This window comes from Chiloscyllium plagiosum, unplaced genomic scaffold (assembly GCF_037043375.1).
Source record: "Chiloscyllium plagiosum isolate Xiang-an unplaced genomic scaffold, Cpla_swu_hap1 HiC_scaffold_11, whole genome shotgun sequence".
In the NCBI taxonomy this organism is placed as follows: domain Eukaryota; kingdom Metazoa; phylum Chordata; class Chondrichthyes; order Orectolobiformes; family Hemiscylliidae; genus Chiloscyllium; species Chiloscyllium plagiosum.
In genome coordinates this window covers 74,696,447-74,722,773 of record NW_028270149.1, presented here as the reverse complement: position 1 = coordinate 74,722,773, position 26,327 = coordinate 74,696,447, and the positions used below count along the sequence as shown (strand labels likewise).

The 26,327-nt window shown below is 43.0% G+C and overlaps 1 protein-coding gene across 4 annotated transcripts; it reads right to left on the bottom strand.

The window, feature by feature from the left end:
* Positions 1 to 2,862: 2,862 nt before the first annotated feature.
* On the bottom strand, positions 2,863 to 18,803 carry LOC122557114 (terminal nucleotidyltransferase 5C-like). 4 transcript variants are annotated; one of them, XM_087992178.1, is made up of 2 exons: positions 18,417 to 18,803; positions 2,863 to 7,609 (listed from the first exon to the last, which is right to left on the bottom strand). In XM_087992178.1, exon 2 carries the CDS (start codon positions 7,604 to 7,606, stop codon positions 6,398 to 6,400), a length of 1,209 nt encoding a protein of 402 aa, XP_087848304.1. In that variant the 5' UTR covers positions 7,607 to 7,609; positions 18,417 to 18,803; the 3' UTR covers positions 2,863 to 6,397. The 4 variants fall into 4 exon arrangements, with proteins under 4 accessions (XP_087848304.1, XP_087848305.1, XP_043560369.1 ...); XM_087992179.1 differs by having other exon boundaries at positions 2,863 to 7,606; XM_043704434.2 differs by lacking the exon at positions 18,417 to 18,803 and adding an exon at positions 15,777 to 17,401.
* Between the last annotated feature and the right edge of the window lie 7,524 nt (positions 18,804 to 26,327).

The window sequence follows — 26,327 nt, the reverse complement described above, 5'->3', positions numbered from 1 at the left end:
AGTCAAGGCCTTTTCCCCAGGGTAGGGGAATCCAAAATGAAAGGATATAAGTTTCAGGTGAGAGGGAAAAGATTTAAAAGGGACCTAAGGGTCAATGTCTTCACACAGAGGGTGGTGCATGTACGTGGAACGAAATGCCAGATGATAGAGGTGAGTACAATTACAACATTTAAAAGACATTTGGACAGGTGCATGAATAAGAAAGGCTTAGAGGGATATGGGCCAAACACAGGCAAACAGGACTAGATCAGTTTGGGAAACCTGAGCAGCATGGTCAAGTTGGGCTGAAGGGTCTGTTTCCGTGCTGTGTGACTCTATGACTCTTAGAACTCTCTGTTCCTTGAATGTTACCATTTTCACAGAATTTCATCGTTCAACACAATTGTTTACAACCACAGTAGGAGTGAGACATCACAAAGCAGTGAGACATCATGGGTCATTTGAATTGGCCTAATATGTTTTTTTTTTCCACCTTACCCTTGTGATAGAATATTTAGCTATGATAACTTCATCTAACAAGCAGGTCAGTTGAGCTGTTTTTAAAAGTGGCACAGTGAGGATCGACAAGGAGATTGTCTACGAAGAATGAAATTTCAGGGGTAGGGCAAAGACTGAAAGGACTGCCTGTTAAGACACTTTCAACAGAGTAACTTGAAACAACATCCTTTGGAGCCAGCATAAAATAATTTGTAGAAAGAGATAGGCTTTTTCTGTAATATTTAATCATGTTCCAGAGCAAGAAAGTCAGAAGAATTGCAAACATTTATTTGAAACCTCAGTTACAATTTCCACTCTTTATTGAATACTGTAAACAAGTACACAGTCACCAAAAACAGAACAAAACAGATTTGTACAGTGAGTCTAGACATAAAACAATAAAAATGCAGAAGGCAACACCAACAAGCAGCACTCAACAATCTTCCATTCACATTTCACATCATGAGTCTTTGAAGTTCGCTTTTCATTAATGAAAGAAAATATTTAATTATCTCCAAGGTACACAAAAGCTTTAGGTGGATCTTCTTGTTTATTTGTTTTCATTTCAAAGCTTCTCATTAGGCCTGCTTTATACAAGGATCTCTGTACCACGGTTATATTTAATCAAACAATGGTTGCTGAAAGTGACTGGTGCACCAATAATTTCAATTGATACTCGAGAATTGTGTGGGTGCACCATGAGTTCTTACAACTCTGATACAGTTTTACAATGAATGGAAAAGAACTGCCCGAGCCTGGATTATTTATTCCTCCCTCAATTAAGATCTCCTTTGAACAATTCTATGTCCCTCAAGCTGCGTCTCAATATGCCAGTAACTGCATCTTAGGAATATATAAAATCACTGGGATAATGCACTTGACAATTTTAAAATACTCTGTTGTACTTGTAGAAAAATATTGGCAACTCAGTATCGCAGCTGGTGATATAATTGTACTCAATTCACAGTTTGCAGAATCATTCTCTTTTGCAAAGCAGATACACGTGGTGTGATCAGCTTCCATTACACTAAAATATACAGTAATCAGCAGGTTTCAAGTTAACCAATACAAATCAAGGTATACACTAGTTTTGACATTGTGATTGGATTATGATAAACTGAGGGATACAGGATCCTACAACATCTTCAGAAAACATAAATGAGACTGTTAAAAGAAAGAGATCGTGAACAGATAGAATGATGCTGCTCAATTTGTATCCATATTCACGGAGTTTAAGGGTTAAATGTAGTCTGTCGAAACTACTTTAGGCAAAATATAGAGCTTTATATTTGTATTTGACTATATACATATGTATTTTGTGATTTGTACAATATAGGAACACCAAGAACAAGAAGTCTTTGAAATTACACTTCTGTAAATATTAGTACATGAGTGCTTAAAACATTTGAATGAAATTTTTTTAGTATACTATTTCAAATGATGAGTTCGCCCATGTGCTAATATTTATGAGTATAATTTCAAGGTTTATATGCTGAAATACACTAAAAATAATCTGTAGAAAATATAGTTTTCCTGCTGTATCACCCAGCATAGTGCATTCAATCTTTTGTTTGCATTGAAAGAAAGCTTGTATTTCTATAGGGCCTTTCACAACCTCAGAACATCCAAAAGCACATTGAAATGTAGTCACTGCAGTGATGAAGAAAAAGGGCAGCTATGGCAAGATCTAACAAACAGCATTGAGATAATGATGTGATATCGGGTAATAAATATTGACCAGGTCACTGGAGACAATTCCCTTATTTTGCTTCATGCAATATTACAGGATCTTTTACACTCACTTGAGAGAGTTGAGAAGCCCAGGATTTAACATTTAAATTGCAAGATATTTAACTCTGACAGTATAGCACTCCATCAGTAATGGTCTGAATTTGTAGATGTTGAGGGCAAGTTTCCAGTATGGGACTTAAATCGTCGAGCTTAGAGGTGAGAGTACTGGTACTGAACAAATGCTGATACTATGTCATTTAATTGTGATCATTTTTGCTTGTTTCATAGTAACATCATATGGTTCAATGGTTTTGAGCTAATTGTTAGATGTATTTGAAATTTTTTTTTTCATTAATGTCTTGAGCTACAATTGGCTGGAAAAACATCTCCCCCTTGTCCTGAGATAACAGAAAATTCTGTGCCAGGAATTTTGATATTTTATTTTATGAAGCTTCTACAGTTCATGTTTGCATTGATTCCTGGATTGTGTTCAACAGGTTTGTTTCTGTTTCAGTGGCATAAGGTTTGCTAAATTTGCCATGATGCAGAACAACTCCCTAAGATAAGAATTTTTTAAAAATAAATATTTCACATTTTTGTTTGGAAAGGCCTGGGTTTTAAAAAAAAAAGACTGCAATGAAATATTATTGGTCTTGAAGATTTTGAAAATCTGCAGTCTCAAATTTCTTGTAATACACATTTTCATTTGGGAACAGGCAGAACCCAGACCAGCCAGGATTTTATTCTGCTCGGTATGGACTTTAAATTCCAATTGAAAGTAAAGATTTTGCTACATCAAGAAAGTATGTAATTAGGATTCCCAAGAAAATCCTGCCCTTCACCCCTAAAAGAAATCCTTCAGTCAAGCCCACAGCTGGTAAGAGAACGATTCTTTGAGGGTCCTAGTCCTTTGCTAGCCCAAGGTAATCAATCCAGAAGGAAGATTCTTTAATTAGAATGGTTTTGGAGGGAGCCAATGGAGGGGGAATTAGTTTTCTCTTTGGTCCTCAGTACAACTCTGCTCCATCTTATAACACTGGGATAGACATGGGCTTCAATGGTTACCACTGATCTACGAAAGCAGACCTACTATAATAATGAGGTGATCTGTAAGAGCAAGATTTGTAGACTTGATTAAAGTTGAACAAAGCTAAGTCCCTAGAAATTTCCAAGCTCCCATGCCGTGTAAAAGTAACAAAAGGTAGATCACTTATTTTTGTAGTAAGTAGACTAACCACGTCGCTACCAAATTGCACTTTCACTGGATTTTCCTGTTATAAAGACAGGGTTCATCGGAAACATACATTGACAGTGTACTTCTCAATTTCTCATGTTGAGTTTAACAGTAGGAACTAAAATTTCTAGATGTCTTGTCATCATTGAATTGTTTTCTTTGTACGTTATTCAACTCCAGATGCAACATTGGAATCTTGACAGATGTTGCTGTAATTTTTCACTTGCAAGAACAGTACTTTTTTATTTCTTCTGTAAGTGACTCTAATAAATTGTGAATCCTCACAGAAGGTGCTTTGCTGTCACAAAGATAGATATTCTATGGAATACTTCCTTTAACATTCTTCTTGAATGATTCCCAGAATAACAAAAAGGGTCTGCTGTACTTGTTAAAAAATCTTTTTCCTAACATGTGATACTTCAGTTGAGTTGGATTGAATAGAATGCATATGTCTTTAATAAAGTTAATACTTTTCCTTTGCCAAGAACCAGATTACTTATTTTTTCTGGTATCTTTCGTTAAGGAATTCTTTAAAACAAAAGATTGAAAAGTCACCAGGTTGGGAGAGATGTTAATGTCACGATAATGACATTAGCCTAGTGACCCAGAAGTTCAGGCTTATGGTCTGGAGGAAGTAGTTAAAAATCGCACCATGGTAGCAGGTGGAATTTAAATTCAAGTTATAAAATCTAGAACTGGAAGTTAGCCTCAGGAATGGTGATTGTGAAACTATCATTGCTTGTTGTAAAAATCCATCTGGTCCACCAATATCCCATAGGAATGGAAATCTGCCATCCTTACCTGGTCTGGCCTACACGTGATTCCAGATCAACATGGTTGACTCTCAACTGCCATCTGAAATGGCCCAACAATTCTTTCGGTTCAAGGGCAATTAGAGATGGGTGACAGATGTTGGCCTTGACAGAGACACCCACATCCCAAGAAGGAAAGATTAAAGGAAAGTAAAACAACAAAGGAACACAATCGTGGACAAAGACCATCAGCCCAACCAAAAGGTGAGCAGAAATCCTCTGTTCCACAAATTAGTTACATTCCAGATATAAAAGCAAATGTATGCTTGAAAACAGATAGACCAATGTGGAAGGAACAGGGGCATTGGAGGAATTAGTGGATTTTTCAAAGAGCTGCCTTTTGCACAATGGGAGAAATGGCATGATTTCATATGTAATTCTAAGTTGAGTGGGGCAGCACAGTGGCTCAGTGCTTAGCCCTGCTGCCTCACAGCACCAGGGACCCAGGTTCAATTCTCACCTCGGGCAACTGTCTGTGTGGAGTTTGCACATTCTCCCCCTGTCTGCAAAGGTTTCCTCTGGGTGTTCTGATTTCCTCTCTCAGTCCAAAGATGTGCAGGTTAGGTGAATTGGCCATGGTAAATTGCCCGTAGTGATAGGTGCATTAGTCAGGGGTAAATGTAGGGGAATGGGTCTTGGTGGGTTGCTCTTCGGAGGGTCGGTGTGGACTTGTTGGGCTGAAGGGCCTGTTTCCACACTGTAAGGAATCTAATCTAATTCATTTTCTCAATTCTGTTGTCTTCTCTATTAAATTACATTTTCTGGATTGTTGTTGTCTTTTTTTTACATAGAGATAATTACAGCAATTAAGGGAGTCTTATCCACAGTTTTGTTAATAAACAACTGTTTTTAACTTTTTAGCTGAAGAAAGCCCTATTAAATGCGTTATTGATTGATGTTTCTCAAACATTAATATCGTATTCTGACTTCCCACAACATTGATATTCTCCTAACAAAGGTGCTAAACAATTTGGGGAAAAATAAATGTTGCTCAAGAGAAAAATGGCTGATTGATATTAAAATTAGATTTATAACATTTAATAAGATCATTATGCTATTAAAATGCCATTTGCATGATCACACTGCAATATCAGTTGTTTGCATTTGGAGTGATGTATATTTTTGACACTTTGAATTTCCAGGTATGTGTAAGTGAATGGCCCTACATTTGACTTTTCTCGCATTCAGTTTTATTGGCACTGTGTGGAATAGAGTGGTGGTGTACGTGTCAGTTCTTGGAAAAAAAATCAATTAACTTCTCTTGCAGTTGGCTGCTCAAATTCAATTACCTGAAGTTGAAGAATTAGTTTCTGAAGGCTGGAACAGAAATCTCAAGGACTCCATGTCTGTAAATGATACAGGGGACATCCAGCCACAATAACATGAAGTCACCTTAGAAATTATGTTACTGGCAATGACATGATTGGCTAAATGGTTCTTTTATGCCATAAAGATGCTCGGGTGTAATATGAGCTGCTACTTAAATTAAATGCAATATCTCCAATCCCAAACCAAATGATAACTAAATGGCACATCTTGAAAGAATTATTACATGCTTTAATGACCTATCTATATAGCTTAGGCACTTGTGTGATGCAATATTTACAAACAATCTTTGGTCAATAAAGTTTTCCTTTGTCACAAGATTATTTCACATTGAAGAAATGTTTTCTACACGTACTTGACTCTCATGTAACCAAAACAATTCAAGTACAAAGTGGGTATTTTCAATGCAATCATTGTTTCTGATCTTTGAATAGTTTTCCCATCTAGTCCTAACTACAATCACCAAAGCAGGGGTATGCAGGACTATCAATCCCATTAGCTAACTTCACCTACTAATATGTCTTTCTAAATGGTATTGGTTCAACATTTACCTTTAGAAAATATCCCTATATTATACTCCATGCATCTGTGCTTAGTCAGTTGATCAACCATTCTTCACTGATTAAGCACATATCGTTGTAAGTGGCACCTACTGTTTGGTCATCTATTTGCAGGTCAGTTTCAACATTGGTTGCCCAACAATTGGCATATCTCTCATTGGCAACCAGCAGTTTACAATCGTCCTCTTACTTCAGATATCTGGGGACCTGAAAACTTGGGTCTTGTTCAAAGTCAAGCATTTGCATTCACTGTAACACTAAACCAAACCAGTCTGCATATTAATGTGCAGTGGATAGGGCTGATACACAAGGTGCGGCTGTCCGTGCGAAATGTAGTAATTGCTAAAACTTCGGTCACTGACGTAAGGGGCAGGTTGATAGTAGCAGGTGACATTGGCAGCATTTGGAATGATATTCTGTTCCCCTAGTACTCTCAGAGCCAACAGGGTGATCATGTTCAATGTCTGCCTTCTCTCGTGTCCCATCAAACAGACTGTGCTTTCATTCACAACTTGGCGCAGTATCATCAGGTAATCATACTTGCTTTTCTCTTCACCAATGAAATGATTTCGTAGGTAGGATTCAATCTTCCTTTGCTGCTCAGATACATCTGGGAAGTCAATAAAAAACCTCGAACACATGTAGCGTTCTAAGCCTTTGATTTCTGTATCAGATGCTGGTTTAAATTCTCGAACCAAGAGATTGCTGTATTTAAGCAAGCCACCACCTCGAATCTCTTCGGGGTTTCTTGTGGCAATCAGTTTGTATCGCAGGTGATCCATTGCCTCCTCAAAATTTCCATACATACTCTCTGCTATGACAGTTGGATGGGACTCCTCTGACATTACATTCTCTCGACAACAGAAAAGAGGTAACAATGAGTCCAGAATTATTTGGAAAGAGTCCACACTAAATTCAAACTGCCGCCGTAACGAATTAACAAACTTTAACTCAACATTTTTTCCACTGTTATTTGACAAGGAGATGAGACTCCACCGATCATAATCATTGGAAACTTTAACCATTTTCTGAACATAGGCTTCTTTCAAAGTAAGCCCTGTGATCTTTTCCTTATTGACACCCTGTGGTAGAAAGTCCAGAAGACAATCCAATACCACTCCCTTTACCACCTGGAACTCTTCCTCTCCAGGCAACTCTACTCTAAAGATAATGTCAAGGTCTTTGTAGCTTGTTCCATTTTGCTTTGCAAGAATGTGACTTGCTGTTGAGCCATTGAGACGAATGTCATGGACCATAATCCCATTCTCTTCCAGCCGATCCTTCACAATATGAATGATGTCTTTTGGCTTTATTTCCAGTGTAGGGAAGTTCCCTCTTCCGTGAATAGGTATCACTTCCGTTAAGACTTGATCCAAACTCTGAACCTGCTCCCAGTTAAGATTGCTGAATCTGCAGTCCAGACTCTCATCCATGATGCAGTTTGGCAGATCAACACTCTCATCCATCTGCTGAAACATGAAAGTAACAAAACTGCAGTGAAAAGTGATTAGTTAAACAATGGTCACATTTCACATGACATTTTGGTCATTCTAACTGTATTCTGGATGAGCACACAAATATGAAGCTGTGTATTTTAGTCTATCCATTTTAATAATTGTCAAGTAACCATTGTCGCTCCGAAAGCTAGTGTGCTTCCAATTAAACCTGTTGGACTATAACCTGGTGTTGTGTGATTTTTAACTTTGTACACCCCAGTCCAACACCGGCATCTCCAAATCATACTTACAGTCAGAAACTCATAAGCTGAAGTTAAACCTATCACATCTGTTCATGACTTTCAATAATAATTTTCATCCTATGTTTACTTGATTGCAAGAATCATTAAACATGTTGAACTATATCAGCACAGTCACCTATCCTTCATTTGGTTGGATTTATACCTGAAAATCTTTGTGATCCCAAACATGGCACTCATTTACACAACAGTAAACATGATTTTAATTTTACATTGACAATAAAGTAAAATATCCAAACAGAAAGAAAGAAATCATTAATTTATTAGTTTTAAACCTTCACTGTGTGGATAAAATCCTGAAAATCTGAATTTCTGAGAGCCCTACCCTGAGTACTGGAAAACAGCAATCTAATTGAAATCAGTCTTACCATTACAGGAAATGGGTTTTATTAACACAGCAATTGCCAAGACAAACAGTAATGAAGTAACAAAAACAAAACTCTGATGCAGACAGCTTTTTATATCCAGAGAAACCAGTTTGATTTTTTTTTGCAAGATAAATTAAGAATTTTCTCTTTACTGAGAACACACTACACCATACAATAGATTGGAAATCACTGGTGAATGATATTATTGAACAAATATTTAAGCTGTAAGTATTGAATTAGTCTATTTTGTCTATTCAAATTATTATCAGAAAATGGTAGCACTTTCTCCTTTGAATCAGGGACTGTAGCACAAACTCTCGGCTAACATTTCCAAATGAGGTGTTGAACAGAGGCCCTATTTGCCCTCTTAAGAGACTTATGAGCCTGAATATTCTCTTTGATAGCCAAGCCAATATTTTCCCCTCAACCAGCTTCACTAAATAAAATTATCTGGCCATGATATTATTGTTCTTTGTGTGAGCTTGCTGTGCACAAATTGATTACCACATTTCCCCAAAATGCACCGAAGGCTACATTTCAAAACAACTTTTAGTTAATCATGGGATGTTGGGGGCTAAACTAGCATTTATTACCCATCCCAAGTTTCCCTAGATGAAGTCAAACTGAGCTGCTTTCTCGAGTTGCTGCACTCCTTGACAGGAAAGTGCTTTAGGATATCCTGAGGTGACAAAGAAATACAAGTGTATTGAAGAAATACAAGTGTATTCTTTTTTCTTTGAAGGGTTGAAGGGATATAGGGAGCAGATAGGAGAGTTGAAGCAGAGATGAGATCAGTCACGATGGCAACAAATAATGGAGGAGATTTTAGGGTTAAATTGCGTACACCTGCTCCTAGTTTTTATGTTCTTATTTTTTCTTCTGTAATTATTTTTGCCCACCCTATACCTTGATCATTTCAACCACTTTTCCTTCCCAGACCATTCCAATCATGAAAGTTTCTAAAGATTTTGCTCAACCAACGTTTATGAATGTGAATTCCACATCCTTTTATTTCAATGTTTAAATAAGGTTTGTTCTCCTGCTTTCTATCCTCAATCGACTTTTGATCTTGATTCAATAATACTTCACTCTTTAGCTCTCAACTATTGCAATAAAAAGAAATTAAAACAATGCTCTCACTAACTTGCCAGAGAAAGAAATTTGAACTGACTACTTTCTCAGCTTAGCAGCAATTTCCACCTTAAAACATGGCCTTAAAGCAAATATTGTGATAACATTATTGACAAATGTTAATATAGCACTGCTGGCTAAGGAGAAACATGAACAGTCACAGTAGCTAGATGCAAAAAGGCTAGAGTGCAACTCATTGACCTTCCATCAACTTGTTGATAGAACATTAATGGAGTCATTGACAAAGCATAGCAATCAATCTCCACCACCTCCATGAGGAATGCTCCATCGGTTTACCACTCACTGACTGGAATAATGATTTCCAAGATTTGTTTTTAATTGTCACCCTCTGACCACTTGCCCCAATCTTAACACTCTTTTCAAAATTGATTTTCCTTAATAAAAATCGTTCCACTGAACTTTATTGCAAAAAATCACCAAATGGCTACTTTCAAGATTTGCGTATTCTGAATTCATGGACCAAGCTGTCAATTGATCCTATTTTTTAAAATGATGTTTCATAGGATGTGGGTGTCATCAATAAGGTCAGCATTTGTTTCCTATGCCTCATTGACCTGAGTCATTGCTGCAGTTCAGCTGTGATAGGTCATAGTGCGAGAGCAAAAGGACAGAGCGACTGGCAGGAATGACAGGGAGCCCACAATACAAACCTGCTTCCTGCATTTTGAAATGTTACTTGAAAAACATTTAAAATAAATTGTCTCATAGAAATCCAATTGGCACAAAGACCAGGTGCCTGATCTAGATGAATTGAAAACTTATCACCCGGTCAGAAAATACTTTCTCATTTTGAGCACCAGATGTCAGCATTCATATTTCCAACTTGAACACAGTAAAGTTAGACCTAGAGTAAATCTTTCTTTATTAGTCCCAATGATGCACATCAACCAAACGTCAGAAAAGTGCTACCTTTCTTCCTGTCTCTCATTTTTCAATTCCTGCACACCATTCATTCTGAGTAAAATGACAGGCTCTTTGCTGCGGATCCCTGTTCACTGAAAGGTAGGTTGGGTTAAAATCATTTATATCAGATGTCAACAGCTGAGCTAACTTTCCCCCATAAGCTTCAGAGAAATAAATCATGTTATTCAAAAAATCCAAAATACGTGCTAATTTCTTTCTTTGTAAAAGGTCACAATGTTTATCCCAGGTTGATCTGATTTTCAACATTCTCTAAACAAATGGCCCATTCTCAGCTCTGAATAGAATAATACCCATAGCCTAAAAATAACCCCGGTTGTGCACTATATGATGACTGGAAATATCAACTTACTGTTATATTTTCATGGACTAAATTTGTGTTCTGATTTATTTCCCTGATTAATGCAATCTTTATTCTCAAATCCCTGTGTGTCCTCTATGTTTCATACAATGGCATTATTATACACCATTGTTCAGCTGCTTGAAAAGCTAAGGTTTGAGCCTCAGTGGGAGGACAGCAGACATTTAATATGAAAAGGCCCTGCCAAACTGTAACTGTCGGGAACACCTGATGTAAAGGGTAAACATGTTCCCAGGACATTTAGCCACAACAGTTCCCATTCACTAACAGAGGCATAGAGATTATTGGGGGTTATTGAGAGGAGATACAGAGAGGTAGTTAGTCCACAGCCACGTGACGAAGGTAGATGGGTTACCATCAGAGATAGGAAAGGGAACTGGGAGGGAACTCCTGCGGTGGTTCCCTTCAACAATAAGTATAACATTTTGGATACTGTTGGGGAGGCCAACTTATCAGGGGTAAGCAATGGGGCACAGGTTTCTGGTGCAGAGTCTGTCCCTGTTGCTCAGAGGGGAAGGGGAAAGAGGAACAGAGCTTTAGTGATTGGGTACTCCATAGTTAGGGGGACAGATAGGAGGTTTTGTGGGAACGAGAGACTCATGATTGGTGTGTTGCCTCCCAGGTGCCAGGGTTCATGATGTCTCTGATCATGTTTTCAGGATCCTGAGTGGGAGGGAACAATTTGCTAATGCTCTTCAGGGGTGTGGAGGGGTTTAAACTAATGCAGAAGGGGGATGGGAACCTGAATTGTAGTTCCAGTGTACAGGAGGTTCAGGGTAGTGAGGTCAGGGATAGGTTTACAAGGTCGCGAGAGGACACTGGTTACCAGGATGTTGGTTTGAAATGTGTGTGTGTGTCAATGCCAGGAGCATCCAAAATAAGGTAGGTGAATGTACAGCATGGGTTGGTACCTGGGATTTCGATGCTTTGGCCATTTCAGAAACGTGGCTAGAGGAGGGACAGGAATGGTTGTTGCAGATTCCAGGATTTAGATGTTGCAGCAAGAACAGAGAAGATGATAAAAGAGGGAGGGGTGTGCATTGTTAATCAAGGGTAATATTACAGCAGCTGAGATAGCGTTTGAGGACTCATCCACTGAGGTAGTTTGGGCTGAGGTTAGATACAGGAAAGGAGAGGTTGGGAGTTTTCTATAGGCCTCCTAATTGTTCCAGGGATTTAGAGGAAAGGATGGCAAAGATGATTCTCGATAGGATCGAGAGTAACAGGGTAGTTGTTATGGGGGACTTTAACTTCCCCAATATTGACTGGGAATATTATATTTCAAGTATTTTAGATGGATCAGTTTTTGTTCAATGTGTGCAGGAGGGTTTTCTGACACAGTATGTAGACAGGCCAACAATGGGCGATGCCATATTGGATTTGGTACTGGGTAATTTACCTGGCCAGGTGTTAGATTTTGATGTAGGTGAGCACTTTGGTGATAGTGACCATAATTCAATTATGTTTACAAAGCAATGGGTAGGGATAGGTATACACCGCAGGGAAAGAGGTATAACTGGGGAGAGGTATAACTGGGGAAAGGCATTTATGATGTGAATAGGCAAGATTTAGGATGCGTAGGATGGGGAAGGAAACTGTAGGGGATGGACCCACTTGAAATGTGCAGCTTATTCAAGGAACAGCTACTGCGGGTCTTTGGTAAGTATATATTTATCAGGTAGGGGGGTACTTGTTGAGAGAGGGAGCCATGGTTTACTAAAGAAATTAAAGCTCTTGTCAAGAGGAAGAAGAAAGATAATGTGAGGATGAGGTGTGGAGGCTCAATTAGGGTGCTTGAGAGTTATAAGTTAGCCAGAAAAGATCTAAAGAGAGGGCTGAGAAGAGCCAGGAGGGGACATGAGGAGTTGTTGGTGGATAGGATCAAGTAAAACCCTAAGGCCTTCTGTAGATATATCAGGAATAAAAGATTTACTAGGGTAAGCTTAGGGCCAATCAAAGATAGTAGTGGAAAGTTGTGTGTGGCATCTGAGGACATAGGGGAAGCGCTTAATAAATACTTTTCATCAGTATTCACATTGGAAAAGGGCAATGTTAGTGAGAATACGGAGATACAGGCTACAAGATTAGATGGGTTGAGGTTGACAAAGAGGGGGTTTTAGCAATTTTGGAAGATCTGAAAGTAGATAAGACCCCTGGACCGGATGGGATTCAGCCTCAGATTTTCTGGGAAGCCAGGGAGGAGTTTGAGGAGCTTTTGGCTTTGATCTTTATGTCATCACTGTCGACAGGAATAGTGCCAGAAGATGGGAAGATAGCAAATGTTGTTCCCTTGTTTGAGAAGGGGAGTTGGGAGATGTATAAAGCCCTGAAAGTCGCCATCCAGGTTGATAGGATTGTTAAGAAGGTATATGGTGTGTTGGCATTTATTGGTAGGGGATTGAGTTTCGGAGCCACAAGGTCATGCTTCTGCTATACAGACACTGGTAAGGCCATACCTGGAGCATTGCATGCAGTTCTGGTCAACACATTATAGGAGGGATGCGGAAGCTTTGGAAAGGGTTCAGAGGAGATTTACTAGGATGTTGCCTGGTATGGAAGGAAGGTCTTATGAGAAAAGGCCGAGGGTACTGAGGCTGTTTACATTAGAAAGGAGAAGGTTGAGAGGTGACTTAACTGAGATGTATCAGATAATCAGAGGGTTAGATAGGGTTTGATAGCCTTTTTCTTCGGATGGTGAAGGCTAACACAAGGGGACTTAGCTTTAAATTGAGGAGTGATAGATTTAGGACAGACATCAGGGTAGTTTCTTTACTCAGAGTATAGTAGGGCATGAAACGGCCTGCCTGCAAAAGTATTAAACTTGCCGACGTTAAAGACATTTAAATGAGCATTGGACATACATATGGATAATAATGGAACGGTGTAGGTTAGATGGGAATCAGATTCATTTCACAGGTTGGTGCAACATTGAGGGCTGAAGGGCCTGTACTGCACTGTAACATTCTATGTTCTAGGTGTACAGCAGGAAAATAGACCCTTTGGTCCAACTCATCTGCACAGACCAGATATCCTAACCTGTTCTAGTCCCATTTGCAAGCAATTGGCCCATATCCCTCTAAACCCTTCCTATCCAGATGCCTTTTAAATATTGTAATTGTCCCAGCCTCCACCACTTCCTCTGACAGCTCATTCCATACATACACCACTCTCTCTGTGAAAAAGTTGCCTCTTAGGGTCCTTTTACAGTATATCTTTCTTCTCTCACCCAAAACCTATGCCCTGTAATTCTCTACTCTGTCACCCCAGGGAAAATACCTTGTCTATTTATCCTATCCATGCCCATCATAATTTTATAAACCTCTGTAAGGTCATCCCTCAGCCTCCGACGCTCCAGGGAAAACAGCCCCAGCCTGTTCAGTCTCTCCCTATAGCTCAAATCCTCCAACCTTGGCAACATCCTTCCAAATATTTTCTGAACCCTTTCAAGTTTCACAACATCCTTCTGGTAGGAGGGAGACCAGAATTGTACACAATATTCCAAAAGTGGCCTAACCAATGTCCTATATAGCCACAACATGACCTCCCAATCCCTATACTCAATGCTCTGACCAATACAGGAAAGCATACTAAATGCTTTCTTCACTATCCTATTTCCCTGTGACTCCACTTTCAAGGAACTATGAACCTGCACTCCAAGGTCTCTTTGTTCAGCACAACTCCCCAGGACCTTATAGCATGGAAACAGACCCTACAGTCTAACTCATCCATGCCAACCAAGTTTCCCAAACTAAACTCATCCCACCTGCCTGCATTTGGCCCACACTCCTGTAAACCTTTGTATTCAGTATAGGAATTGGTTCATATAGTATTCAGTTGCCCATCAGGACCATTTTAAATATTTCTCCCCTCACTTTATAAATATGCCATTAGTTTTGAACTCCCCCAACTTAGGGAAAAGACCTTTTCTATTCATCGTATCATTGCCCCTCATGATTCAATAAACCTCAACAAGGTCACCCCTCAACCTCCTAGTGAAATAAGTCCCAGCCTCAAACACTCCAGTTCCAGAAACATCCTGGTGCTTTTTTTTCTGGATCCTCTCCAATTTAATAATATCCTTCCTATAGCCACACATGCAATTCCTAGCTCAATGGTCTAAGCAATTAAAGCAAGCATGCTAACTGTCTTCTTAACGTCATACCCACCTGTGATACAACTTTCAAAGAACTATGTACCTGTCTCTCTGTTCGAAAACACTCCACAGGTACATTCTAGTTATTGGTAATTATTTGTGCACAGAAGGGGTTGTCACTTGAAATACCAGTGTTTATATTGCTGCTATCAGGCAATAAAACATAGGAGCACAAGCAGGCCATTCAGCCAATTGCATCTGCTCTGCCATTCAAGGCTGGTCTGAACATTCTCAACTCCACTTATCTGCCTTTTCACCTTGATTCCATTACTGATTAAAAATCTATTTTTCTCAGGTTTGAAAATACTTAACAAGCCAGCCTCAGCAAACTCTGAGAATTCCACAAATTACTTCCACTTGAGAGAAGAAAGTCGACCTTATCTCTGTGTTAAATGTGCAGCCTCTTATTCTGAGATTATGTCATTTGGGCCCAGACTCTCCTATACAGGGAAACAACCTTTCTGCATGGCACCATTTGATGAATTAATGCACAACAGCCAATCTTATAAGATCACAAATTAAAACACCTGTTGAAACTTTAGATACAATTTAATGCATTAATATTTATAATTTTAATAATACAAAATATTTTGGAAGAACAATTGCTACTTTTCTTTTTTCTAAGGAAACAAATTGCAATCTTGATGCCTTAATATTGCAATTTAGAGAAGTTACCAGAAAAAAATGAGAGGCATGTAACTACTAGTATCCTTTCAGCTGTGCACATTATATCTGAATCTGCAGAAGATGTGATTGATATGGTCACACTGCCTGTATCTACCCGCTGCTCTTATTTTAAAGCAATAACAAAGAAAGATGAAAAGCAAAGATCAATGCTATAAATACCAGACCATCATAACCTATGATATGGTAAAAAAAGCTTTTTAAAAATCTTTTAAAATTATTTGACATGATTTCTACTTACCAGTCAAAACCAAAGGTCAGTGTGGATGGTGGACTTTGCTGCGACTGACAATTGTTGGTGAATAAAATATGTTCTGGCTGTGATCAGATTGGTAAACCTTGCCATGCATAGATTTCATACTCGATGGTCTTAGAATGTGAAATATTTTAGACTTGTCTTTCATTTGTGAGCACAGCTTTAAAATTGTATGCTCCCATTCTCCAAAAAAGGTCTGTGATAAATCTTCATTTGAAACCATTGCATTCTGTTCTTATTATGAGTAAGATTAATTAATTAAATTCCTCTTGTAATATAATGGGACAGCAGTGCTCATTTAAAGCTATTTTACTGCAAAACCAAACATGCTTCTTTTCTAAATAATCCATGACCTACAAGAAGAATAACTGAACTTCTTTTATTGATGGTTTTCTATATTTACCACAATTTAGTCATTTAACTCCTTCCGCTTACTGCCATGTCACTCAGCACATGCACTGCATCTCCTTTCAGAAATAGCCTGGTGACATGGAAATACAGGGTAGACAAGCAGGAGACTGGGAGAACACAGCAAGCAGCAGGAGGCTACAAACTGCCCCCAGTCCTGAGAAAGCGTTTTTCCCGAAATGTCAACTTCTCCACCTCTGGATACTGCCTGGCTTGCTGTGTTCTTCCAGCCTCCTGCTTGTATACCTTGGATTCCAGTATCTGCAAGGTTTTTTTTTCTAACTAACTTGGAAATATCGGGAATTATTATTCAGTCATTGAAGACGACCTATGTATCTAATTTGCCTTTTAGTAAGAAGTATCCAATCAGTCTAAATCCAGAGTTAATGAGCAGTAGTTAAAATGTTAAGAGGTTTGAAAGGACAGACATAGACAAACCACTTCTTCTGGTGAGGGTACTAATCTTCAAATTGGATTTTAAAATAGGGCAAAATCTGGAATCTTGTTTTGACACGAAGGTTGATGGCATTCTTCCCGTCTGTAGTCTCTCTCCCCTTTCCCCCTCCAGGGATTAAAGGATGTTATAGTTGAAACTTTCTCGACTGATTGATTTTTTTTTTGTTTTGTTTGAGAATAGTCTGGAAGAATATGGAGCAAATGGAAAAGAGGTGCAGATCAGCCAAGATGCAGTTGAATGAAGGTTTAGACTGAATGGCAAATGAAGTTAAAAATCCACGCACTAAAAACATCCCTGTGTTGACATAAAGTGTTCCACTCCGTGACGCACGAACAGACTTGACCTGTGGGTCAAGTTCATCAATTGTGTATGGTAGTGGTTGATAATGATAGCACAATCCAGAATCTGGTTTCCAGCATCTGCAGTCATTGTTTTTACCTACCTGAATGATGTGGCTCATTCAGCAATCTCGCCTTAAATTAACAGGATTAAGATAGCTGCACTAAGCGGTCACTAACTTCGACCGTACCCAGTGCTGTGGGGAGAATTAAATGTGACAATTCCAAGACTTGTTTGTTTGTGCTTGGGACTAGTGAGGATGGGGCTAACGTGATGGGTGGGGACTCCCGTCCGGAGCTCGATCCCGCGACACACTGGGCGGCTCTCAGAGAGACAGGCAGGCTAGACAGCGAACTGACTGAAGCGGGTAGGGGAGTGTGAAGTCATGACCCCACTCTCCCTGTGCAAATCGAGTGGGCGCCTTCACCGACGGGAGTATCGGATTTCCCGGAATCTCTCTCCGTTGCAATTCTCTCCGATAGTGCCAAAATCCCACCTCCTGAATAGCGACCGCTTGCCCGCAGCTTGATCGGATCTCAGTGTATTTCTGACGGAGGTCTCGCAATGGTTGGAAGAGTTAGTGGCTGGACTGAACAGCAGGAGAACAATAACATCAGCTTGCAGTCCCAGAGCTCCAGGTGCTGGCCACATTGCGAACTGTGATCCAAGCTCACACACACTTACGCTGGGGGCTCGGAGGGTGGGGGGGGGGGGGGGGAGGTGGACTGGCTTCACCCATAGCAATCGTTTACAACAGATCCCCTGTACAAACAGCCGCAAATAGATCTCCCCACACAACTTAAAAGGTGTTACACATAAGAAATACTATGTAATACACAGTTGTTCCTCACATCTCTTGACAGGGAAACTGCTCTGGGCGACGGTGTTGGTATACGGGGAATGGCTGTCCCACAGGTGGACAGGGAAAGGAACGCGAGAGACTGGCATCTCTACCCAGTGATAGGTGGGCACTCGGTGCAATTGTTTCTCATAGCAGTCCCGCACTTTAAACCGTGCATTGGAGCCGATACAGTCAACTAATGTGACCAGCCGAATAGCTTATGGCGCCCTATCCTAAATATTGTTGCCCCCTCACGTTGACTGCCGGAACACAAATACGCTGGACAGGCTGATGCAGAAAACACAGAGTTGACGCCAGGCTTGTCAGGACGTCCCAGTTTAAACTTGTTAAATTCGCCATGTAGCTGTTATTGCAGACACAGTGGAGAGTTGTGCCGGACTGAGGTGGAATCTCCTCTGCGCCGCACCCTGAAGTTTCACTGGGGAGCAAGAAGAGGTTATATCACGAAAGGCAACAGGCATTGATGCCGATTGGTTTATCCAAGGTTTCTTAGACATTGAAATAAGAGGCATTCTACAGCGGAGCGACCAGACTGCACGCCACAAGTACACATACTCACCAAGACTGAAGTTTGCGATGCCTGCTGGGGTACAGGCTCAGGGACAAGTCGACTGTTGGCAGATAGAAAGTGGATTCTGCGGCTGGGCACTGGCTTCCTGGGTGTAGCTGTCGGCTCCTGATCACGGGCTCACTCGGTGAATGTCGGTGTGTGACCCAGATTCGGAGAGTGCACACTTGGCTGTTAGAAACTGGATTCGGGTCGGGGACACTCGCTTCCCTGTCTGAACTTGCGGGATTTAGACCGGGATCCGGGACGGCAGGAGGTTTTTAGATCCGGATCTGGGGCGAATTGCACAGAGGGGAGGGAGCGGCAGCAGGGAGCTGTCCACAGGCTGGTGGTACTGAAAGGAAGCTCAGTGTCAGTGTGTTTTCTAGCCCCGTCCTTGCAGCGTAAAGCTGTTGTCCTGGAGATGCTGTCGTCAGACATTTAAGGTGGTCCGGGACAAAAAAAAACAAATCAGCGACACTTCGAGTGACACCGAAGAATGAAAGGCACGTCCACAAGCTGACAGCCACTTGACTCGTGTCGGAAGTCTTTCTGATTGGGTTCAAAATGAATCAACAGGGTTACACTGGGAAGCCGAGCACTGCGTTGGCGACTCTCTTTTTAGACCAACCTGCGTCACGATCTTTCTAAATATGACAACGTCTACATTGAGAAACGCTGCAAACTGCTCCGACCCAATCAACACCACAAACTGACCCTGGCTAAAGACACTGCAAACTGCCCCCAGACCCCATAAACACTGCAAACTGCCCCAGACCCCACAAACACTGCAAACTGCCCCAGACCCCATAAACAATGCTAACTGCCCCAGACCCCACAAACACTGCAAACTGCCCCCAGACCCCATAAACAGTGCAAATTGCCCCCAGACCCACAAACACTGCAAACTGCCCCTGATCACAGACACTGCAACTGCCCCAGACCCCACAAACACTGCAAACTGCCCCAGGTCCCACAAACAGTGCAAACTGCCCCCAGACCCCATAACCAGTGCAAACTGCCCCCAGACCCCAGAAACACTGCAAACTGCCCCCCGACCCCATAAACAATGCAAATTGCCCGCAGACCCCATAAACACTGCAAACTGCCCCAGACCCCATAAACTCTGCAAACTGCCCTAGACCCCACAAACACTGCAAGCTGCCCCAACCCCATAAACACTGCAAACTGCCCCGACCCCATACACACTGCAAACTGCCCCAACAACATAAACACTGCAAACTGCCCCGAACCCACAAACACTGCAAACTGCCCCCCAACCTCATAAACACTGCAAACTGCCTCAGACCCAGAAACACTGCAAATTTCCCTGACCCCATAGAATCTGCAAACTGCCCCCAGACCCGACAAATACAGCAAACTGCCCTAACCATATAAACACTGCAAACTGCCCCCAGACCCCACAAACACTGCAAACTGCCCAAGACCCCATGACCAGTGCAAACTGCCCCAGATCACACAAACACTGCAAACTGCCCAAGACCCCATGACCAGTGCAAACTGCCCCAGATCACACAAACACTGCAAACTGCCCCGATCACAGACACTGCAAACTGCCCACAGACCCCATAAACACTGCAAACTGCCCCGACTCCATAACCACTGCAAACTGCCCCCCGACCCCATAAACAGTGCAAATTGCCCCCAGACCCCATAAACACTGCAAACTGTCCCCAGACCCCACAAATACTGCAAACTGCCCCAGACGTCACAAACACTGCAAACTGCCCCCAGACCCCACAAGCACTGCAAACTGCCCCCAGACCCCACAAACACTGCAAACTGCCCCCAGACCCCACAAGCACTGCAAACTGCCCCCAGACCCCACAAACACTGCAAACTGCCCCTGACCCCACAAGCACTGCAAACTGCCCCCAGACCCCACAAATACTGCAAACTGCCCTAACCATATAAACACTGCAACTGCCCCAGACCCCACAAACACTGCAAACTACCCCTGACCCCATAAACACTGCAAACTGCCCCCGACCCCACAAATACTGCAAACTGTCCCCAGACCCCATAACAAGTGCAAACTGCCCCCCAACTCCATAAACACTGCAAACTTCCCCCAGACCCCATAACCAGTGCAAACTGCCACCAGGCGCCATAAACACTGCAAACTGCCCACCCCATAAACACTGCAAACTGCCCTGACCCCATAAACACTGGAAACTGCCCCCAGACCCCACAAACACTGCAAACATCCCCCAGACCCCATAACCAGTACAAACTGCCCCCAGACCCCATAAACACTGCAAACTGCCCCAACCCATAAACACTGCAAACTATCCCGAACTCACAAACACTGCAAATTGCCGCAACCCCATAAACACTGCAAACTGCCCCGAGACCCCACAAACACTGCAAACTGCCCCCAGACCCCACAAACACTGCAAACTTCCCCCAGACCCCATAAGCACTGCAAACTGCCACAGCCCCCACAAACACTGCAAACTGCCCCAACCCCATAAACACTGCAAATTGCCCCCAGACCCCATAAACACTGCAAACTGCCCCCCGACCCCATAAACACTGCAAACTGCCCCCCAACCCCATAAACACTGCAAACTGCACCAGACCCCATAAACACTACAAACTGCCCGAGACCCCATAAACACTGCAAATTGTCCCGAGACCCCATAAACACTGCAAACTGCCCCCAGACCCCATAAACACTGCAAATGTCCCCAGACCCCATAAACACTGCAAACTGCCCCAGACCCCATAAACACTGCAAACTGCCCCCAACCCCATAAACATTGCCAACTGCCCCAGACCCCACAAACACTGCAAACTGCCCGGATATCATAAAAACTGCAAACTGCCCCGAACCCATAAACCATAAGATCATACGACCATAAGACATAGGAGTGGAAGTAAGGCCATTCAGCCCATCGAGTCCACTCCGCCATTCAATCATGGCTGATGGGCATTTCAACTCCACTTACCCGCATTCTCCCCGTAGCCCTTAATTCCTTGTGACATCAAGAATTTATCAATTTCTGCCTTGAAGACATTTAGCGTCACAGCCTCCACTGCACTCTGTGGCAATGAATTCCACAGGCCCACCACTCTCTGGCTGAAGAAATGTCTCCGCATTTCTGTTCTGAATTTACCCCCTCTAATTCTAAGGCTGTGTCCACGGGTCCTAGTCTCCTCGCCTAACGGAAACAATTTCCTAGCGTCCACCCTCTCCAAGCCATGTATTATCTTGTAAGTTTCTATTAGATCTCCAATGAATACAATCCCAGGATCCTCAGCCGTTCCTCATATGTTAGACCTACCATTCCAGGGATCATCCATGTGAATCTCCGCTGGACACGCTCCAGTGCCAGTATGTCCTTCCTGAGGTGTGGGGACCAAAACTGGACACAGTACTCCAAATGGGGCCTAACCAGAGCTTTATAAAGTCTCAATAGCACAACAGTGCTTTTATATTCCAACCCTCTTGAGATAATTGACAACATTGCATTCGCTTTCTTAATCACGGACTCAACCTGCATGTTTACCTTTAGAGAATCCTCAACTAGCACTCCCAGATCCCTCTGTACTTTGGCTTTACGAATTTTCTCACCGTTTAGAAAGTAGTCCATGCTTCTATTCTTTGTTCCAAAGTGCAAGACCTCGCATTTGCTCACATTGAATTCCATCAGCCATTTCCTGGACCACTCTTCCAAACTGTCTAGATCCTTCTGCAGCCTCCCCACATCCTCAGTACTACCTGCCTGTCCACCTAACTTTGTATCATCGGCAAACTTCGCTAGAATGCCTCCAGTCCCTTCATCCAGATCATTAATATATAATGTGAACAGCTGCGACCACACCACCGAACCCTGCGGGACACCGCTTGTCACCAGCTGCCATTCCGAAAAATAACCTTTTATCCCAACTCTCTGCCTCCTGTCAGACAGCCAATCCTCAATCCATACCAGTAGCTCACCTTGAACACCATGGGCCCTCACCTTGCTCAGCAGCCTCCCGTGTGGCACCTTATCAAAGGCCTTTTGGAAGTCTAGATAGATAACATCCACTGGGTTTCCCTGGTCTAACCTACTTGTCACCTCTTCAAAGAACTCCAACAGGTTTGTCAGGCACGACCTCCCCTTACTAAATCCATGTTGACTTGTTCTAATCCGACCCTGCCCTTCCAAGAATTTAGAAACCTCATCCTTAATGATGGATTCTAGAATTTTACCAACAACCGAGGTTAGGCTAATTGGCCTACAATTTTCCATCTTTTGCCTTGATCCTTTCTTGAACAAGGGGGTTACAACAGCAATCTTCCAATCATCTGGGACTTTCCCTGACTCCAGTGAGTTTTGAAATATCTCAACCAACGCCTCCGCTATTCCCTCAGCCACCTCCCACAAACACTGCAAACTGCCCCAGACCCCACAAACACTGCAAACTGCTCCAGATCCCACAAACACTGCAAACTGCCCCTGATCTTACAACCACTGCAGACTGACCCAGTCCTCACAAACACCGCAGACTGCTCCCAATCTCACAAACACTGCAAACTGCCCCATACCCCAGAAAAACTGCAAACTGCCCCGGTCACAGACACAGCAAACTGCCCTGACCCCATTAACAGAGTAAACAAACCCAACCCCGTAAAAACTGTAAACTGCCCCAAACCCCACAAACACTGCAAACTGCCCCTGATCTCACAAACACTGCAAACTGCCCCCGATCACAGACACTGCAAACTGCCCCCAGACCCCATAACCAGTGCAAACTGCCCCCAGACCCCATAAACACTGAAAACTGCCCCTGACCCCACAAACACTGTAAACTGCCACGATGCCACAAACACTGTAAACTGCCCCAGACCCCAAAAATACTGCAAACTGCCCCTGATCACAGACACTGCAAACTGCCCCCAGACCCCATAACCAGTGCAAACTGTCCCCAGACCCCATGAACACTGAAAACTGCCCCCAGACCCGACAAATACTGCAAACTGCCCCTGATCACAGACTCTGCAAACTGCCCCCAGAACCCATAACCAGGGCAAACTGCCCCAGATTCCATAAACACTGCAAACTGCCCCAGACCCCACTAACACTGCAAACTGCCCCAACCCCATAAACACTGCCAACTGCCTCAGACCCAGAAACACTGCAAATTGCCCCGACCCCATAGAATCTGCAAACTGCCCCCAGATCCCACAAATACTGCAAACTTCCCCCAGACCGCATAACCAGTACAAACTGCCCCCCGACCCCATAAACACTGCAAACTGCCCGACCCCATAAACACTGCAAACTGCCCCAACCCATAAACACTGCAAACTGTCCCGAACTCACAAACACTGCAAACTGCCCCAACTCCATAAACACTGCAAACTGTCCCCAGACCCCACAAAGGCTGCAAACTGTCCCCAGACTCCATAAACACTGCAAACTTCCCCCAGACCCCATAACTAGTGCAAACTGACCCCTGACCCCATAAACACTGCAAACTGTCCCGACCCCATAAACACTGCAAACTGCCCCGAAACCCCACAAACACTGCAAACTTCCCCCAGACCCCGTAACCAGTACAAACTGCCCCCCGACCCCATAAACACTGCAAATTGCCCCAACCCCATAAACACTGCAAACTGCCCTCAGACTCCACCATCACTGCAAATCTCCCCCAGACCCCATAAACACTGCAAACTGCCCCAGACCCCACAAACACTGCAAACTGCCCCAATCCCATAAACACTGCAAATTGCCCCCAGACCCCATAAACATTGCAAACTGCCCGAGACCCCATAAACACTACAAACTGCCCCCGACCCCATAAACACTGCAAATTGCCCCCAGACCCCATAAACACTGCAAACTGCCCCCAACCCCATAAACATTGCCAACTGTCCCAGACCCCACAAATACTGCAAACTGCCCCGAACCCATAAACCATAAGACCATAAGACCATAAGACATAGGAGTGGAAGTAAGGCCATTCAGCCCATCGAGTCCACTCCGCCATTCAATCATGGCTGATGGGCATTTCAACTCCACTTACCTGCATTCTCCCCATAGCCCTTAATTCCTTGTGACATCAAGAATGTATCAATTTCTGTCTTGAAGACATTTAGCGTCCCAGCCTCCACTGCACTCTGCGGCAATGAATTCCACAGGCCCACCACTCTCTGGCTGAAGAAATGTCTCCGCATTTCTGTTCTGAATTTACCCCCTCTAATTCTAAGGCTGTGTCCACGGGTCCTAGTCTCCTCGCCTAACGGAAACAATTTCCTAGCGTCCACCCTCTCCAAGCCATGTATTATCTTGTAAGTTTCTATTAGATCTCCCCTTAATCTTCTAAACTCCAATGAATACAATCCCAGGATCCTCAGCCGTTCCTCATATGTTAGACCTACCATTCCAGGGATCATCCGTGTGAATCTCCGCTGGACACGCTCCAGTACCAGTATGTCCTTCCTGAGGTGTGGGGACCAAAACTGGACATAGTACTCCAAATGGGGCCTAACCAGAGCTTTATAAAGTCTCAATAGCACAACAGTGCTTTTATATTCCAACCCTCTTGAGATAATTGTCAACATTGCATTCGCTTTCTTAATCACGGACTCAACCTGCATGTTTACCTTTAGAGAATCCTCAACTAGCTCTCCCAGATCCCTCTGTACTTTGGCTTTACGAATTTTCTCACCGTTTAGAAAGTAGTCCATGCTTCTATTCTTTGTTCCAAAGTGCAAGACCTCGCATTTGCTCACATTGAATTCCATCAGCCATTTCCTGGACCACTCTTCCAAACTGTCTAGATCCTTCTGCAGCCTCCCCACTTCCTCAGTACTACCTGCCTGTCCACCTAACTTTGTAACATCGGCAAACTTCGCTAGAATGCCTCCAGTCCCTTCATCCAGATCATTAATATATAATGTGAACAGCTGCGACCACACCACCGAACCCTGCGGGACACCGCTTGTCACCAGCTGCCATTCCGAAAAAGAACCTTTTATCCCAACTCTCTGCTTCCTGTCAGACAGCCAATCCTCAATCCATTCCAGTAGCTCACCTTGAACATCATGGGCCCTCACCTTGCTCAGCAGCCTCCCGTGTGGCACCTTATCAAAGGCCTTTTGGAAGTCTAGGTAGATAACATCCACTGGGTTTCCCTGGTCTAACCAACTTGTCACCTCTTCAAAGAACTCCAACAGGTTTGTCAGGCACGACCTCCCCTTACTAAATCCATGTTGACTTGTTCTAGTCCGACCCTGCTCTTCCAAGAATTTGGAAACCTTATCCTTAATGATGGATTCTAGAATTTTACCAACAACCGAGGTTAGGCTAATTGGCCTATAATTTTCCATCTTTTGCCTTGATCCTTTCTTGAACAAGGGGGTTACAACAGCAATCTTCCAATCATCCGGGACTTTCCCTGACTCCAGTGAGTTTTGAAATATCTCAACCAACGCCTCCGCTATTCCCTCAGCCAACTCCCACAAACACTGCAAACTGCCCCAGACCCCACAAACACTGCAAACTGCCCCGATCCCACAAACACTGCAAACTGCCCCAGACCCCACAAACACTGCAAACTGCCCCGATCCCACAAACACTGCAAACTGCCCCAACTTCATAAACACTGCAAACTACCCTGACCCCGTAAGCACTGCAAACTGCCCCGATCCACAATCACTGCAAACTGCCCCAACCCCATAAACACTGCAAACTGCCCTGACCCCGTAAGCACTGCAAACGGCCCCGATCCCACAAACACTGCAAACTGCCCCAGATCCCACAAACACTGCAAACTGCCACCAGATCACACAAACACTGCAAACTGCCCCAGATCCCACAAACACTGCAAACTGCCCCTGATCCCACAAACACTGCAAACTGCCCAAGACCCACAAACACTGCACACTGCCCCTGATCCCACAAACAC

Coding starts and splice junctions, on each gene's coding strand:
- LOC122557114 (XM_087992178.1), bottom strand. CDS start 7,606: ATGGATGAGAGTGTTGATCTGCCAAACTGCATCATGGATGAGAGTCTG.